The sequence below is a fragment of the Acomys russatus genome, chromosome 2, assembly GCF_903995435.1.
Source record: "Acomys russatus chromosome 2, mAcoRus1.1, whole genome shotgun sequence".
Taxonomy (NCBI): Eukaryota; Metazoa; Chordata; class Mammalia; order Rodentia; family Muridae; genus Acomys; species Acomys russatus.
This window is the reverse complement of record NC_067138.1, coordinates 56699468-56718009: the sequence shown is the minus strand read 5'-3', so window position 1 is coordinate 56718009 and position 18542 is coordinate 56699468. Positions and strand designations below refer to the sequence as shown.

At 47.7% G+C, this 18542-nt stretch overlaps 1 protein-coding gene across 1 annotated transcript in view; it reads right to left on the bottom strand.

The window, feature by feature from the left end:
- Positions 1-170: 170 nt before the first annotated feature.
- The window catches only part of LOC127202777 (stimulated by retinoic acid gene 6 protein-like), a 38796-nt gene continuing 20424 nt past the window's right edge, over positions 171-18542 (bottom strand). Inside the window, exons 7-18 of the mRNA XM_051161559.1 lie at positions 16720-16851; positions 16228-16298; positions 15044-15155; positions 12381-12534; positions 8401-8476; positions 5715-5796; positions 5452-5500; positions 4896-5013; positions 3635-3754; positions 2249-2412; positions 1069-1215; positions 171-528 (exon numbers count right to left, since the gene is read on the bottom strand). Coding sequence (XP_051017516.1) covers positions 380-528; positions 1069-1215; positions 2249-2412; positions 3635-3754; positions 4896-5013; positions 5452-5500; positions 5715-5796; positions 8401-8476; positions 12381-12534; positions 15044-15155; positions 16228-16298; positions 16720-16851 — 1374 coding nt within the window. The 3' untranslated portion in view covers positions 171-379. The remainder of the gene's footprint in view (positions 529-1068; positions 1216-2248; positions 2413-3634; positions 3755-4895; positions 5014-5451; positions 5501-5714; positions 5797-8400; positions 8477-12380; positions 12535-15043; positions 15156-16227; positions 16299-16719; positions 16852-18542) is intronic.

Below are 18542 nucleotides of genomic sequence, written 5' to 3'. Positions count from 1 at the left end.
GGAGTTACAGACACTGGTGAGCTGTCCAACGTAGATGCTGGGAAGCAAACTTGAATCTTCTGCAAGTGCAAGCGAGCCATCTGGTCTACCCAGCCCCTATTTCATGCTTCTTAACAGGTGACCCCTATGGCTGCCTACCCACAAGTAGTGGAAGTCACTGATGGGCAAAATTTGTTCCACAGACATTGCTTTTTATTTTCTTTTTTTCCAAGGGATTGAGATAGTCCTAGACTTAAACCCTCAGTCTAGATGAGTATCCCACAAGTGGCCAGTTCTGTCTATCATGTGCATGAAAAGTGCCTATGTCATCTTGTCCCATTGTAGGGAACGACTGCTGGTTAAACCAAGCCTCTCTTGAGAGCAGAAGTTGGTGGTCCAATCAGCAATCCGAGCAGGTTGGCAGAATCTGTGTGAACTCTCGGGAACCGTGACTTGATTTTGATTTTCTAAGCATGACGAGCCTCGGATTGTTGATCAATGTCTGTAGCAGGAACCACTTAGTTCTGGCCCTGGCTGAGAATCGGGGACCTAGGACAGAATCAGAGTAGAGAGATCAGGGTGTGGGGGTGGAGTGTTGCCTTTGCTATTCTCAAAGACCTACACTGCAAAAGGTGTGGCAGGAGACATTGGATCAGGACTCCTGGGGAACTAGAGGTAGAGGAATGTAAGTTATCCTACAGACCAGTAGGGAATATTAGCGAGTATATTTGAGGCCTTTAGGGACAGGAGGAACTCAAAGTACTTTCTGTAAACAACAGGGCAGAAATATTAAAACTGAGTTCTGCTTTGCACATGGCATCTGCCCTGTGTGTGCTGGCATCCTACGACAATGGGACACAGATAGTTGTGCTAGGAGAACTGGGGCTCCGTTCTGGAATAGGCAGGCAAGCTACTCTGCAGGCAAGGTCATACAACTTGACTGATGGGAGCTGTTCCTCCTGAGCAGCCTGGCTTTAAAGGGACGCAGAGAACGGGAGCAGGAAGGGGATCTAGGGGCCTCTTGGGGAGCCTAGGGAGCCTATGGGTATCCACTCTGAACCCAACGCAGGTCCAAACAGGAGACATTACCCGCTGATTGGTTCAGGCACCAATATTTCACGGTTTTCTGCAGCTTCTGCTCCCTGTGGCTTGCAATCAGGATGTGGCAAAAGCTCACCAGCACAGGGTTGGTGTGATAATGGTCCACAAAGAGCATGCCAACCCAAGCACGGAAGCCTGAAGCACAGGTGAAAGCAGGTCAGGCCAGGTTGTACCGTCCATCATCGCCTGCTTTGGACTTTTTATGACAGAGCTGCTATTCATTTTTAATTTTTTTGTTTTGGAGACAGAGTCTCCCTATGTAGCCTTGGCTGGCCTGGAACTCACTGTGTGGGCCAAGATGATCCTGAACTCACAGAGACAGATCCACCTGCCTCTGCTTCTCTTGGGCTAGCTGAGTGCTAGTTACTGTTTGCCCTGATGGTCGGGGTTCTTACAGAGACTCTACAGAGTGAGTGTAAAGATCTGGAACGATTCTTGGAGCGAATATTCTACAGTGTACACTCGATAGAGAACTCGAAGCCCAAAGGGGCTCAGAGCAGCCATCAGAAGACAGAGAAGGCATCAGTGCAGATGTTAAACAGTTGAGGAAAGTGTGACCGGGCCTGGGGCTAGAAGCTCTAATTTTATCTCCCCAGGAATGGACAGTTTTGATTTTAGAGTATATTAAACCAGATACTTTCTTCGCTAAACATTCAAGTAACAGTGCTAATAATCCTCGGCTCCAATCTATTTGGAACGTATGAGTCCCCTGTCCCACAACTCAGTGGCCTGTGGTATGAGCAGGGTTAAACAACCTTGAACTCCCTTCTGACCAGACACCAGAGTACACATTTCTTGTGTGTATCCATATGTACAGGAAAGAGGGAGTCTTTCCCTGGAACCTGGGCCTTCTGAGTAAGCTAGCTGGCTGTCTACTCAGCCCTGAGGATCCTTCTGCCTCCACATTCCATGTGCTAGGACCACAAGTAGATCACACTATGCATGGCTTTTGACATAGGTTCTGGGGACCAAAGTGAGATCTTCACATTTTCACAGAAAGCCATTTAATGACTGGGCCATCTCCCCAGCCTAGGACACACGTGTATCCACTGCTTGGCTTTATGGCCTCTACCAGAAAACAAGTTCTAAGCCCAAGTGAAGGTGAGAACTCATATCCATCTTTTCCACGTAGCTTCCACAAAGGCGGGAGGTGGCCAGCAGGACTCACCCATGTCTGCACCCTCATAGCCGCTCTGCATGATGGTCCTGTCAATGCGTGCAATCAGCCATGTGCCCAGGAGGCAGCTGATGAGCAGCCTGGAAAGGCAGGCACCCAGGCCCAACAGCACATTGTAGAAGAACAGGAAGTAGTTGAAGTTGTGGAATGCTTTCCTACAGACATAAGCAGGCAAGAGGTGGCCCCTCTGTCAGGCCAGGCAGCGACACAGCCAGCTCTGGCTCCATCCAGACCAGGCATAAACCCTGCAATTGCCTCCTAAGATTATGACCTCATGCTGGGCGGCAGGTGAAGTGCCTGCCCACAGTGCTGGAGGGATGTATGGCCCCTGGTGTGGCGGGGGAAGGGGGGGGTGGTGGGAAGCACTGAGCCCATCAAAGGGTGAGTGTTACTTGCTTTGTGTGACCTTTGGATCCTTGTGTAAGGCTTCTTAGAAGACAAGGAAAACCATGGAGCTACAGGTGGTTTAAAGGCTACAATAAAGTTGTGGTTCACCATTGTCACTGCCAATAAGGACTTGCCCCCAGACAGAGTGCCTTCTCCTTGTCCTCCAGAGGAAAAGTCCCAAAGGACCACCTGGTAACATGGTCCTGTTGCTTCAGGGCCAAACTGCGTCCTGAATGTCTTAGACCTCCTCTGACAGAGGACTTTTTGGTCTTGTCACTCTGTGTCCCTTGGTGCCCCTCCCCCATGGTGTAACACTGTATGGTGGACATTTGGGGATTACATTATTCTTCCAACACATGTCATTTGCGTCTTATTACTATCCGTGGAGTGGCAGCTGCCAGCCTTGCCAGTTCATCCTCTCCACAGGCAGGAGGATGTCTACCACTGCTCTGCTCCCCTTGTCCCCTGCCTCTCTCATCCTCCCTGTCTCTGCTCATCCTGCCCCAGTCCCCCCACCCCCCATGCTTTAGATTGCTCAGGAATCTATGGCCTTCACCCATGTGCCAGCCTCTCTGGTAAGCTGTACAGCTCTCAGAGGTGGTGGGTAAAGAGTCTGTCTCTTTGTTGCCAGTGCTAAGGTCTCCTCAATGAATGAATGAATGAATGAGAAAGGATTGTATGCACTTAGCTGTGCTGTCCATATTCTATGTGTTTCATGCACAAAATAACTCTTAAAGGAATGCGAAATAACTTAGAAATGGGAAAGCTGAAGTTGACATGGTTAGGGAGGTCACACAAGGTCACACGACTCTCCTACTCCTGGGAAAGGCAAGTCTGGATCCCAGGTCATGTGGCCTCAGATCCCACCCCTATGCACAGGATCATAGCCTCTCACAGAATTCAGAGACCCCGGAACCTGCCCACCACCAGGTAGAAGGTCAAAGCAACAGCAGAAGTCTTACATAGGCCCGCTCCCTCCTCCGCCCTCACCTGTTGTGGAGAGCCAGGGGCTTCTGCTTGTCAGCTGTGCCCAGCTTGGGCTGCAGGAAGAATCTGCCAGCGATCCACGCCTGCAGGATCATGAGGCCCACCACTACGAATAAGGTGAGGCTGAAACACAGGACAGTTCCACACTGCTCCAGACCTTTCTCTGAGAGAGAGAGGTGGGGGGGACAGAGACACAGAGAGAGAGAGAGAGAGAGAGAGAGAGAGAGACAGACAGACAGACAGACAGACAGACACAGAGATACACAGAGTGACAGAGACAGAGGGAGACACATACACACATACACACACAGAGAGAGAGAGAGACAGAGAGAGACAGAGACAGAGAGAGGTGGAGAGAGAGAGACAGAGACAACCCCCCCCCCCTGCTCAGAAGAGCAACGGAAAAAGCTCTGAGCTTTGATCCTACCTACTCCCACGCCTATGGTACACATGAGAGAAAAAGAAGACCCACAAGAGGGTGGTGGCACCCCCCTGCAAGGCCACATGCTGATTCTGTAGCTTCAGATCATAACCTATGGTTCCCCATGATGTCTCTTTTTGCCAAGGGTGGCAGTGGAGTGGCAGTCCTAGCCAAGTACATACACGCCTTTCAAGTTGAGAATGAAAACAAAGAGCAAGTTTGAGAAGGCTGCCTGAAAGCGGAGAGGCAACGCACAGCAGGTGCACAGGTGGCTCCAGGCAAATACAGGGTCAAGGTGTTCAGGGCAGCAAATCCCCCAGAGAGTGCAACACACTGAACTGACATGAGTGGCAGTGTGGGTGGTGACTAAAGGGGGCTTGCCTCTGGCCTGCCCCTCTCCTTGAACACAGTTCCTAGCTTTCTAGCGCTTGTCTCCTGGCTGTACCAAACTCCCAGAGCTGTTATGAGGAAGGGGTGTGGCAAGCATTCAGCAACCAGCCATTCACTGTCTGCAGAGGGCTGAGTGAGGCTCTACGGAGGGTAGGAATTTTACACTGGATAACACAGCACATCAGACAACTGATCCATGATCCCTGCCCTTCCTTCCTGCTCTCCTGCCTCTCGCTTCATCCACCTACAACTCATTTCCTTGCTAGGAAATGGGATTCTAAGCATCACGTACATGACTATGAAAGTGTACAAAGTGATGGGAGAGGAAGCCTGTTGAAAACCCTCCCTGAGAGGTGCTGTGATGACCCATCCCTGGGTCATCAGAACCAAGACCTTGGACCCATGGCTGGGTCCCCAGGGTCAGTAAGGAGAGGGCATTTCCTCGGTACTTACACCCCAAGGCCCAGCCCTTGCAGCATCTCCAGGCCTTGGTGGTGGGTGATGGGCAGCACCAGGCCATACATGAGCATCACACCACAGAGGCTCTGTACCACATGGATGATGAGGTAGCCTGGAGATGAGACAGACATGTCACTAGGGTACATCTTGGCCCACTCCCTTACTCCTCCCTGCAGGCACCCTTGCTGATGGTATCTATTTCTTCTGCCTACCATGACTTCCTGGTCTTCCTACTTGCCCAGAACCCTGCCAGACGTAGTTCAAATGTCAACTCCGCTGGAAAGCCCTTGAGTCCTGAGCTAGCAGGGCCAGCTAGGGCTAGCTAGGAGGGCCACTTCCTCCTCTACTCACTGATGCCCTTAGGAAGGTAGCCAGTGAAATGAGGGCAGATGGGAGATGACATATGGTGGCTCTCCACCATTTTCCACACTCCTCAAAGATAGAAGCTATGGCTGCTTCTCCAACCCTCTGTGTCTCTCCTCACAGCAGGGGCTCTGCAGGTGCCTAGGGAACATGAGATGTGCTACGCGGGTCACGGGATGACACTTACCCCAGAGGATATAGGCTATTTGCCAGCCAGAGTACCTTGCAATGGCCACCTGAGAGTTAGAAGGAAAACGGGGTCTCAGTAGAATGAGAGCTTCTTTCTGCACCCCTCAAGCCTTGCACCCAGGACCCCATCTGATCTGAGGGTTACCCATAAACCAAAGCAGTTCGTCACATGACCGCATCTCAGGACGGAGGCCTGGCCTGACTCATGTTCCGGCTCACCTGCTGCTCTGTCAGTGTGGCTCAGCACCCCTACAGACTCACCACACTCGCCGCCGAGGAGGGACTGTGGAACTTCTGCGGAAGGAAGCGTTTGTCTCCAGCCCACAGCCTCTTCATGTGCTTTCTGGGAAAGAGGGAAAGTAGGTGGCATTCACAATCATGGTGCTTTCTGTAGGGTCCGAGCTCAGTGGAAAGGCCCACAGAGGCCTGTGGCAGAGGATGCCAACTGTAGCTCCTGGCAAAGTTCTGATTTCTCTTCAACATCTTCAGGGTTACTATAGTTCATAAAATAATACATATTGATCAATTCATAATGGCAATTGAATCTGATAAATGAGATTATATATGTTTTTTCCCTCATTCTGTTTTCTGTACATCTAACTCTGTCATGCTGAATGCCTATGACTTAATAATATTTGTTAAACTGTTAATACCAGGAAGCCGATTTTGTTGCTAGCTTAACCTATAGCAACATAAAAAAAACCTCAAGGATGGGCAAGATGGGTCAGCAGGTAAAAGCACTTGCTGCAAAGCCTAATGGCCTGATTCAACCCCTGAGACTCACCTGGTAGGAGAGAACCAATTCCCACAAGTCCTCTGACCTCCAAAATGCTGTGGCACGTGTTCCCACGCAAGCACATCCCGCATACCCCCAAACACAATAATAATACAGTTGTTGTTTTTAGGGGGATTGTTGTTGTTTTGTTTTTGAGACAGGGTCTCTCTACATAGCCCTGACTTTCCTGGAGCTCACTATGCAGACCAGGCTAGTCTGGAACTCACAGAGGTCTACCAGCCTCTGCCTACTGAATGCCAGGATTAGTGCCCAGCCTAATACATTTTTAAACAAAAAAAAAATTGAAAGGAGCAACCCCCCCCCACAGAATCCGGCCCCTCCACTTCCTCCCCCACACCCCTGTCCAGCTCCTGGCCTAAATGTGAAGGTCAGGTCGGAGGCTTTCTGTTCCTAGGTCACATTTATATTTGTAGGATATTTCTTAAAAACAAACAAATGAACAACAACCACAACAACAAACCCACTTTGAATTCAATCACCAGTATTTTTCTGGGCTGGGTTCTACTTTCCCTGATCATTAAATTGGAAATTCTTCAAATGAAAGGAAAGATGTAGTCCTTGGGCTCAACTCTCAGGGACTGGGATTCTCCGAGCAGACTCTCCCCTACAGCTTTCCTTCCTCACCCACCCCTTAGTCTTGGCCACCAATACCCAGAGCATTCTTGCCGCAGAAACCCAGTGGCCATGGCAGCCAGGCCATCAGATCCTCATGGCAGACCCACTTTTTCCTCCCTCCTGTGGATGCTCTCAGCCTCCCGCCCTTCTATCCTTATGTCATCCCACTCCCATATCACGTTCTACTCTAGATCCCAGTGCTCACAGCTGGCTGTGACTCAGAGGCATTCACTATCAAGCCACCCACAGCTGCCACATGTTCCTAAGACCCAGAGAGGACAACAGAAACCAAGGAAAGGAAACCCCACCCAACAAAGACAAGACCAGGTATTAGCACATAGAATTACAATAACCTCAAGCCCAGGCGCCAAGATGGCAGTATAAACACACAGGCAGTGACAACCAGGACAGTATGTCTCCACTAGAGTCCAGCAACCTTACCACAGTAGTCTGTGAAAATGGCAGTGTTGTTGAAGAAGTAGACAAGGGCTTCAAACTGGATTTTATGAATATGATCAAGGACCTTAAGAAGGGTTTGGATAAATCCATTGATGAAATCCATGAAAAACACAAACAATGGAATGAAATGAAGAAAACTGTTCAAGATATGAAAGTGAGAACAGAATAAGTAAAGAAAACCCAAACTGAGGGAAAACTGGAAATGAAAACTATAGGAACTCAAACAGGAACCTCGGTAGCAGTCCTCACCAAGAGAATACAAGAACTGGAAGAGAATCTCAGTCACTGAAGACAGAATAGGAGAAATTGATACCATGGCCAAAGAATGTTAAATCTGAAAAATTCAAGTCGCAAAACATCCAGGAGATCTGGGACACCATGAGGGGAAAATAAATCTAAGAATAATAGGAATAGAGGAAGAAGAAATGCAGATCAAAAGCACAGAGAATATTTTCAACAAAAATCATAGAAGAAAAATTCCCTAACCTAAAGAAGGAAACGTCTATCAAGGTACAAGTATACAGAGACACAGAGAGATGGAGAGACGTGCAGAGAAAGAACACAAGCACATGTCCTCTTCCTGCACTGCTGTTCTTGAGGTAGATACTCCCAGGCCTCTTGACCGCTCCTCCACTGATGTTCTCTTGAGCTAGACTTACCTGCTGGGAGCCTAGTGTTATTGGCCCTGAACAGTGGAACAGATCTGACACCCAACAATGAAGCAGAATGCACAAGAAACACCAAGGTCTCTGGGTATCAGGAGGACTTGCCCCACTGCTCAGTGCTTGAGCATGCCATTTCATCCTGTTGGGTCTTCACTTGGCAAGTTGTAAACACCGAGAGGAAAATACTCACCTCCCAAGGCTGGAGTGGAGTTGGGATGAGGATCCTAAGTGTAATAATGGTAGATCATCCCAGACATTCAACCTGATAGTTAAGCTTATGCTCTCAACAAAAGGTGTGCTTGACCATACCTGGCCCTCGTATTCACTCCTTGGTGCCACGCTAAGCTGTGTGGGTACTAGTCATGGATATTTTTGGCTGAAGTCATACAAATGACTCCTAGAATTCTCTTACCTGTAACAGGCCAAAATGTGGAAGAGATAGCTGACACAGGTGAGGGAGGCAGGCAAAATGGTCACCACCCAGACTCCTGAAATAGGAAGGGTGACATGGGAGGGCTTGGAAAACACACCTGAAGTGGAACTGCAGAGCACAGGTCCTCACTGGAAATGTCTAAGCAGACCTCTTACACTCCTTTTCCTTGCTCTCTGTGAGTAAACTTGTGCCCTGTTTAACCACCCACATCCTTGGTATAGTCGAGTTCCTACACGGTCTTCTGAAACCTTTGACAGTAAAAATTTCCAACTACACTCAATTAATGTTGGGAAAGCTATGCATGAGCTATATCATCAGTGGGCCCCATCTGTGGGAGTTGACTTCTAATTGCAGCTTAGGGGGGAGGGGGAGGGGTAGTGTGTATTGGTCACAGGAATAGATGTTATCAAGCCATTACAGAATCCATCTTTCAGCAGGCTTTGTTATTTGGGCTCTGTTTTGGTTATTTTTTTGATACTATAACAAAATACCCTGGCAAAAGCAGTTAAGAAAGGGAGGGTTTACTTTGGCTCACAGTTGTAAGGTACAATGGTCATGATGGGGATCATGGCAGCACAAGCTTGAGGTAGCTGGTCACATTGCATCTGCAACCAGGAAGCAGAGAGAGATGAACGGTGGTACTCAGCAACCTTTCTCCTTTTTATTCAGTCCAGGACCTGGCTTATAAAATGGTCCCACTCATTTAGGGGGAGTCTTCTTACCTCAAGCAACCTAACAAAGCAGCTCCCTCGAAGGCATGCCCACAGGCTCCTTTCCTAGGTGGTCCTAGATGCTGCCAAGTTGACAATCAGTAAAAAGCAAAATGGGCTCTAGCTGGCTTTCAGAGAGACTCTGAGTGCCCGTGGGAGAGGGAGAGGGAAACAGGGAGCAGGGTCACTTGGTTGGCTTAGAGCCCCATGCACCTGACTCCCATTAGGTAAGGAGAACCTTTGACAAACACTCAGAAGACTAGGAAGAGCAGGGAATTTCCTCAGCCTGCCAAGAGGTTTCTGCTAAAAAAAAAAAAAAAAAAAAAAAAAAAAAAAAAAAAAAGTCACACTGAACATTATCCTTCAGGGTGAGAGGCTGAAAGCACTCATCCAACCTGCAAATCAAGAAGAAGCAGCGTCCACTCTCACCAGTTCTGGCAGAACCGTGAAGGAGGCTCTGACCCAAGCAAGCAGAAAAACAAAAGGGCAATAAGAGAGGGCACATCCTGGACTCCCAGCTCCTTGAAGTGGGAGGTGGAGGCAAGAGCCTCAGAAATTCAAGGTCATCCATTATACTTAGTTCAAGGCTAGCCACATGAGACTTTGCCTCAAAACAACAACAAATGTCCAGAACAGAGGCAGAATTGAAGACTGTCACAAGTAAAAATTAATAATGAGTGTTATGGCACTGAAGACAGCTCAGCCATTGAAGGCTCACAACTAAAAGAATGGATGTTACTGGGACTGCAGAGATGGTCAGCTGTTAAGAGCACTGATTGCTCTTGTAAAGGACCTGGGATCAGTTCTCAGCCCTCACACTGACTTGAAACCATCCTAACTCCAGTTCTAGGAGATCTGAGGCCCTCTTCTGACCTCTGAGGGTACCAGCACACAAGGTGCACATACGCCTAAAGTGAAAATAAGCGAATCTTAAATAAAAGGAAAAGGAATGCATTACTAAAACTGCAGCATAATGTGCTCTTTGAGTGTGGAGCCCAGGGACTCATCATACTGAATACGAATCTAAGATTATCGTAAGATATTCACAGGCCACAGTAAAGCACAGCAACGTGGAAAGATCAGCTGTTGCCTCAGTGTTCTCTTATAAGGTAGTTTTCTGTGGCCACCCAAAGATTTCCCCTTCTGGCTTTGATGTTCTCCCAGATTGTTGGTCTTAATGAGAAGAGAGTCACTTGGAACAGGTTTCTTATGATTGGCAATGGTTATTAGCTTTCCTAATGCTGTGTGACCATTCAATACAGCTCCTCATGTTGTGGTGAGCACCACCATAAAATTATTTTGTTGCTACTTACAAACTATAATTTTGCTACTGTTATGAATCGTAATGTAAGTGTCTGATATACAGGATGTGACTCCCAGAGCAGACAGGTTGAGAGCCACTGACTTAAGGGACTGTGGTAGTTTCAATGAGAATGTTCCTCATAGGGTCAGATGTTAGAACACTTGGTGCCCACTTGGTGGTGCTGTTTGGGGAGTTTAGGAGATGAGGCCTTGTTGGAGGAAGTATGTCTCTGCAGACCGGTTTTGAGAGTTTAAAGGCTCTTGCTTTAAATTCAAGATGGGAACTCTCAGTTTCTGCTCCTGCCACCATGCTGCTTGACACTTGTCTGCCTCAATGGGCTCATCCTTCTGGAACCAAAAGCCCTTCTATAAGTTGCCTTGGTCATGGTGTCTCTTCACAGCAGTAGAATGTTGGCTAAGACCGTCATTTAGTCTTGTCTCCAGCAGGCATTTATCCTGACATCTTATCCATGATTCTTTCTCATCTAGGAGATGGTGGATGTCGCCTCTTTCCACAAGGGTAGACAAATCATTAGATTATGTTGTTTTCTAAGAAAGCTTCTTTCATAAAAGTACCTTTTCTGTTACCAATAAAAAAAGGGACAAGGGTTCAAATAGACATGCCCCCAAAGGAGACACAAAATACCCAACAAATGCATAGAAAAAAACACTTATTATTCATCTTTGGTAGATGTAAATTAAAAACATACAATGAGGAATAACTTCCAACTGTTAAGATCATGGTAGGGAGGCATGGCAGCAGGTAAGCATGGCAGCTCAGGAATCAACCGAAAGCTCACATTTTCAATAACATTCAAGAAGCAGAGAGAATAACTGGAACTAGTTATTTAAACTCTCAAAGCACTCCTCCAGTGACACACTTCCTCCATCAAGGCCACGCCTCCTGTGCTTTCTGAAACAGCACCACCTGGGGACCAAATGTTCAAAATATGTGAGCCTGTGAGGGCCTGGCATGAGAACCCACCACAGCGTGTCTGTGAGAGATTATCATGACTGCATGCATTGAGGTGGGAAGACCTGCCCATTGTGGGCAACACCACCCCCATGCTTGGGCTGTTTAACTGGAGAAAGGGAACTGAGAACAGAATGCACTTGCCTCTCTGTTTCCTGACTGTGTGTATGATGTGACCAATTGCTTCAAGCTCCTGCCATTTTGATTTCCCTGTGATAGCCTGTGCCTGGAACTGCAAACCACAATAAACTTTCCCCCTTAAGTTGCTTTTGTAAATGTAGTTCATCACCACAACAGAATAGGAAACTAAAACAATTTAAAAATGAGAAATGTCTATGGGCAGGTTCACTTCAGCCTTAGCCCTCGGTCCTAGTGACCCAGAAAGGCACAAATCAACTGTAACACAAAAGAAATCCAGGATCCAGGGTCAGGCAATTTGAATGCTACTTGGATAATGGGGATGGATTGTGGTGGAAGTTTTCTTGTTTGTTTTTTAAACTCAACTACATTATGTAAATATGTTTTTGTTTCAATCCCACCCAGGTATGGGATATAGGGCTGCTTTAGTTTGTCCATGGCTGTTAACTATGATAGTCTTGTGCTCTGGCAGGAGCTGCAGATAGTTTAATTCTGAGGACACTGAGAGGGTATAAATATCAGAGCCTGGAGAGAGCAAGGGAGCTCAGAGAAAGAAAAAGGAGGTTGCTGCTCCCTCCTGCTGCTGATGCAGTTTGATGAGACAAAGTCAGAGATGTCCTGAAAGGAAGATTGGACTTGTCCCAGGGAACCCGACAACCCTAACTAGCAGAAAGTAGCCAAGAGACCTACACCCCTTCTCCCCACTAACCTTCCTTCTCTCCTACCTGGCACTGGGGGTTGGAAGGTATTAGAATGGATAAGGGTTGGAAGGAAGGTGGAGGCATTAAGAACCCCAATAATGTAGATAAAGTATCATCAACAGTTGATGGCTTTACCTTTAGTGACGCTGATCAGTTCTTTCACCTGTAGGATGACTGGGGTCAAAGCCCCCGTCTCATTCATGTGGGTGAGGTAGCTCTGCAGCTTGTCTTCAAACACATCCAGCTTGTCTCTCACATGCAGAAACACACAGAACTCAATGACGATGAACTGAGGATGCAGAGCACAAGGCGTCAAGGTCTCCCAAGACCAGGTCAGCGTGCAAACAGATACAAACTCCTTTAGGGCCGAGGCCAGCCTCTGCCAGGTAGCCAAAACTCTTTTGAAAATGATCATTTGTAGGCTTGTTTTTCACCCATAATGACTCAAAGAATGCTTGAAAGATAATGGAATCCGTGATGGAGGGTCGGCCCTAGGGCCAAGACCAGCCACATCTCCCATTGGCCCTTTCACTGACCTAAACAGGAGCTAAAATGGAGAAAGTATTCTGCATGATAGCAATGCTCGCCCACTGTCCTGTCTGCCCACCACCACACTGTTGCTTCTCTGGTTCCCACCACCTTCTTTCCCCAACAACCAAATCATGTTTGTTTTTGAGAGTGGAATGCGAGTGCTGCTGTCATCAGGCAGTGTCTTAGTCCAGAATAACTCACTGAAACTCAGAACACCTTTACCATCTCCTTGTCTCTCCTGGCAGTGTTCTCCTTCCGTGCCTTATTCCTTCTCTCAGACCCACTGTTTCTCCTCGGCTAGGACTATGCTGGGTCACCTTTCTGCTGTCTGCTAGCTCTGAAGACAGTGCTTAGTACATGGTAGATGTTCAGTGAATTTCTTGAGACACACCATAAGGCCAAGTGAGTTATTCGGTGCTGTGAAAACTTCAGTTGTCCTTTCAAATCCATATTCTGGGGGCCGATGAGATGGCTCAGCGGATGAAATGCTTGCAGAGCAAGCGTGAGAACCTGAAATTGATCCCTAGCATCCACATAACAAGCACAACATGGTGGTACATGCTTGTAGCCCCAGAGCTGGGGAGGCAAAGACAGGCAGATCTCTGGAGCTAAGTGCCCCCCAACCCCAACCCCAGCCTAGCCTAATCAGAATCTCCAGGACCCAGATAAAAACATAGTGGGTGTGGCAGCCGCTAGGAATTAGAGCCAGAGGAGTCCCCACAGCAAGCTGGCTAGCCAGACTAGCCCAATTGCCAAAATATGGGTTTAGGGAAATAAATGGAGACAACTGAGGAAGATACCAACCACTGGCCTCCACATGCACGCACACACACACACACACACCACACATGTGAACACATACATACACACAAATCCAAAAATATCGATGACTCTTGAGGATCAATAACCAAGGCTAATCTTTGTTTTCCATACATGTAGATACACACATATTTATACAACCAAGTACACTAAATTAATTAAGTAAAAAAAATCATTCTCCCCACAGAACTGGACTACATTTCCCAGCCTCCTTATTTAGTTGTGGCCACATGATCCCATTTGGACAATGGAAGAGAAGCAGAAGGGACAGGTGGTACTTCTACACCTAGTCTAGGAAAACCTTCCACAAGCATTTTGCTATTTTCCCTTCTTGCTATTGACTAGGTGGCCATGAGGTCCTAGGACTGGGTAGGCACACGATACAGGATGCTGGGTGCCTAGGTGACACCTACACATGCCTTCAGCCACTGGCATTTAGAAAGACATCAATATGTCTGGTATAACCTAGCTAATGCATTCCCTTAAAACCTTAGCAACAATCACCTCCCTGCCTTAAAAACAAGCAAAGATAGCTAGGCTTTACCATTTGTATTCTGCATATTACGGCTGCCTTTGACTCAGCCATTTTATTTCCATGTACAATGTTTTGATTTTATATCTAATAAAACACTGCAGTGTGAATTATATAAACACTGAAAAGAAGAAAATGAAAGATATTTCAGTTTTGATCTATACTGTAAATCAATTATACTTTTCCACTTTTGTCATCAATTCACTAAAATTATTTTTGTAAGACTCAATTACCTGCCAGGCAGTGGCGACATATGCCTTTAATGCCAGCACTCAGGAAGCAGAGGCAGGCACATTTCTATGAGTTGGATGAGGCCTGCCTGGTCTACAGAGTGAGTTCTAGGACACCCAGGCTACACAAAGAAACCCAGTCTCAAAAAGAGGAGGTGGGGTGAGAATCAATTACTTCATATTTAAATGATTTAATTTTTCACAGCATAACTTGCTGTCTATAATTGTACATTTTCTTCAGAGATCATTATTTCTATCAATTTTGCATATCAAATTATACCAAACATAATTATCAACTGTTAGTCAATGTTAAATATCATCACATGAAATTTGTTGTTGTTTTGTTGAGACATGGTCTCACTATGTAGCCCTGGTTAGCCTGGAACTAATTAGACTAGGTTAGCCTTGAGCTAACAGAGATCCACCTCTGTCTCCTGTGTGCTGGGATTAAAGGTGTGAGCCACCACCAGTTTTATGTGTGCTGGATAACTCTCCTGTGAGTGTCACCACGTAGAGGACAGGTCCTTGCAGGTCAAATGGCTGAAGCACTATACTGCCTTAACGCAGCACATTTGCACTCTGACTCGAGCTTTAAGCACACACGGCTTGTCCCAAAGACTCGGTGACCCCAGCCTGGACACTGCTCTGTTTACAAAACAGGAGAGAATTTCCCGGGAGCTACTTACAAGGTACAGGCAGATGAATGCCAGCACAAGGGTCCCGACCATCCTGCTGGGGAACTGGAAGCAAGGGTCCCACTCATACACTCTAGTTTGAAACCAAGACTTCTCTCTTTCTCTGTGAATGAATGACCACACAGAAAAGGAACGTTGGCAGACAGACAAACAGCTTCTCACCACCCCCCCCATCCTTAAGGACAGAGACTAGAATTTAGGGGATGGGGCAACAGGTTATCAAAAACGAAACAGCAGCAACAGCAACGAACACAAACAAAAGCAGAAACTCCAACCTTCTCTTGCAGCTAAGAGGCTCTGCCTGACTAGGTTCTGCTCACCCTGAGTGTGATGTGGGACTTAGGGGGGACAGCCCAGGCGGGAGCTGACACAGACACTAGCCCCTTTGGCTCCATCTTGTTTTCTTCTGTCTGTCCTCAGAAAGGCAGACTAGTGGCTGCTCCAGGCTGGAATGTCAGCAGCCACACTGGCCCATGAGGCAGCACTGAGATGGGGAGGCACATACTAAGATGCTGGAACAGAAACCCACGTGCTTTGTGAGCTGACATCGTGGGCAGTCTAGGGTCACTATGGACGGCACACTTCCAGACTTCTTATATAGGAGGAGATAATACATCTGGGTCTTGTTTCAAAGATTTTGAAAAAGGTCTCCAAAGCTAACTCTTACATTACCATTATGTGATCTGGGACAACATCCATCTCTTCTCTGGGATCTACCCAGAGTGTACCACAACTGAGGCAGAGGTGAGCTGGACTGGAGCCTCTCAGGAGCTCTCTTAGAAAGCTAATTATCCACACTCTGAGTTTGACTAGTAAAGTGAGGCTGTCACTACCTCCTGTTCCAAGAAATGAGACCGGAAGCAGGTCACTCGGGCTGGGTCAGTCTCTCTAGGCCAATCATCTAAACACAGTGATTACTTTCGGCTGTCATTTGATTCAAGTGCGGCTCAAGCAGTTAAGGACACAGGAGCACTAGAGAGACATAAAAGTTGTCTCTTAAGCCCCTGGTCCAGTTGGCCTGAAAAGGTCTCTCTCCTGCTCCCCATATCTCCCCACCCTGGTTTCCACCATGTTTTGGATCGGTTCCTGCTATTTGCACGGACTCTCGCTGTGCCTCTCTACCATCCCACTGCCTAGCACGAACTGCAGGGGTCAAGGGGCAGAAGAGCGCTTACTGTGGGCTGGGCTTGTTCAAGAGCTGTTTCACGTGCTCTGCCTGGTGGGCCTCTAGCACCGACTTTTCTTCCTGCAAGGAAGGAGGGAGATGGGCCGCGCCACAGATGTTCCCTAGGTTTGGTCCCTTAAGGGTTCATCTCCCGCGGGCTAAGACCGGGATGTAAAGTGAATAAATAAATACATTAAAATTTAAAAAATTTTTTAAGGAGGTCATCTCCATGGAGGCCAGGATTTGGAATAAAGCTTAGCGGTCCCAGCACCGGTCATCCCTGGGAGCAGGCTTTAACTTTGCCAGGCTCCTGTTTTCCCCAAAGGCCAGAGGTCTGGCCCTTCTCAACTTTCCCAGGCCAGGCTGGGCCAGCTACTGCTCTGACAAGCTTGTCTCCTTCACCAGAGGCTGTGCTGGAAAGCCTGGGAGAAGCAGTAACACAGCCTGCTTCCCGGGCTGCCGTGAGGACAACCCTTGAGGAACCACAGTGTCCCACACTCACTGCCGCCTGCAGCTCCAGGCCCAGGTGGATTGGTAGAGCCTTAAGGAACATGTACAGGAAACGACCCAGCAGGAATCCCAGGCACAACAGTGATGGCCAATAGAAAATGAGGGTCTCAAACCTCCCCAGAAACTGCAACAGAAACAGAGTCGGGGTGGGGGGAGATTAGCAGGCTGTAGTGAGATGGCTAGGACCTTGCCTGCTCCTCAACCCCCACCAGGCTCCACCTTCTCTGCACAACTAAAGAGATAACAGATGTTTCCTTTGTGTGGTCAGCCAATTTCCGGTCCCCCTCCCTATTGTCCATTCCTGCTCTCCTCCCCTACACAGCCAGCCAATCTCTGATTCCCCTTCCATATTGACCAATCCCAGCTCTCCCCCCCTACAAGATCAGCCAATCTCTGTTTTCCCCTCCGTAAGTGATCAGCCAATCCCTGCTCCCACTACATGGTCAGAAGGGAAAAAACGAATTCGGAGTCCAGAAAACCTGGATGGAAACCTTTGACGCCCCCCCCTTTTTTTTTTGAAAATAGGGTTTTTTGTTTTGTTTTGTTTGCTTCCCTTTTGGGAAATATGACAGACTAGGAAACCGTAGATAGATGCAAAGAGGAGGTGGGGATGGAAAAGGAAAAAATAGATCAGAGAGGGATAAAAGACCCGAGAAAGAGAGAGGGAGGGAAGGAGGGGGAGGGACAGAAGGGGGGAGGAAGGACTGATAAGGTTGAGAGTTGGGGGGGTGAAAAGTAACAGGCTTCTCAAGAGAGTGTTCATCATGTTTCTGTCTTTCAGACAAATGCTAGTGGGACTCAGCCTTAACAATGTACTGGTTGGTTTCATCTTTTCTTGTATTCTGGGGGCCTAGTTCCCCCAGGGGAATTGGGGCTTGATGCTATGACATCAGGGTACAGGATGGGGCCCCTGAGTTGGAGGTGTCACAGTTTTCTTTCATCTTTCTCCAACACATGCTTCTGGCTTGCTGTGACCACGACCAGCATTTCAGTGTTTCTCTCCCATGAGTCCCTCCATGAACTGGAATGAAGCCTAACACGGGGCAGTTTTTTTGTTTTTTGGTTTTTGGTTTTTTGTTTTGTTTTGTTTTGTTTTGTTTTGAGACAAGGTTTCTCTGTGTAGCCTTGACTCTCCTAGACTCACTTTATAGACCAGGCTGGCCTTGAACTCACAGCGATCCACCTGGCTCTGCCTCCCGAGTGCTGGGATTAAAGGCGTGTGACACCACAGGGCAGTTCTTAGGAAAAGATTCTGAGTTAGAGGTGAGGTCCTGTCCTCTCCCTAGATAGCTGTGAACGTTTAGAATCTCAAAAGCGCCTCTTAGAGACTGAGACGTCAACAAGGTCATCGAGGCTGTGATCCGCAATCTCTTGCCCTTGGATTAGAGATGAAGAGGTTTCTTCCTGGGCAGAGGCTTGCCAGGCGTTCCCAATCCCAAATAGAGACGTGGAGGGGATGCCCCGCCACTCAGCCCCATGTTTCTAGTCAAGCTCCACCACACTTCTCTTTAGCATATGCATCTAACCGTCCACTATTAAATCCTGGGAAGAGTTAGTAAGGCCTGAGTTCTAGGCCCAGATCACCTCCCTGCCTCCCCAAAACCTTCTTGGGAGCTCTTCTAAGTGCAGTGTGACACTGAAGGACACTGAAGAAGAAAGGACAAAGAAGGAACAAGCAACTTGCTGATGGTGTAAGCCTTTACTTTGGGGAAACCTGCGTAAGAATCAGGGCCCACTGCTGCATACCAGCTGGGAAAGCTATGTGGCAGAAAGAAGGGGAGGGTGAGGAAGGTGGTTGAAGAGCTTCTGGCTTTG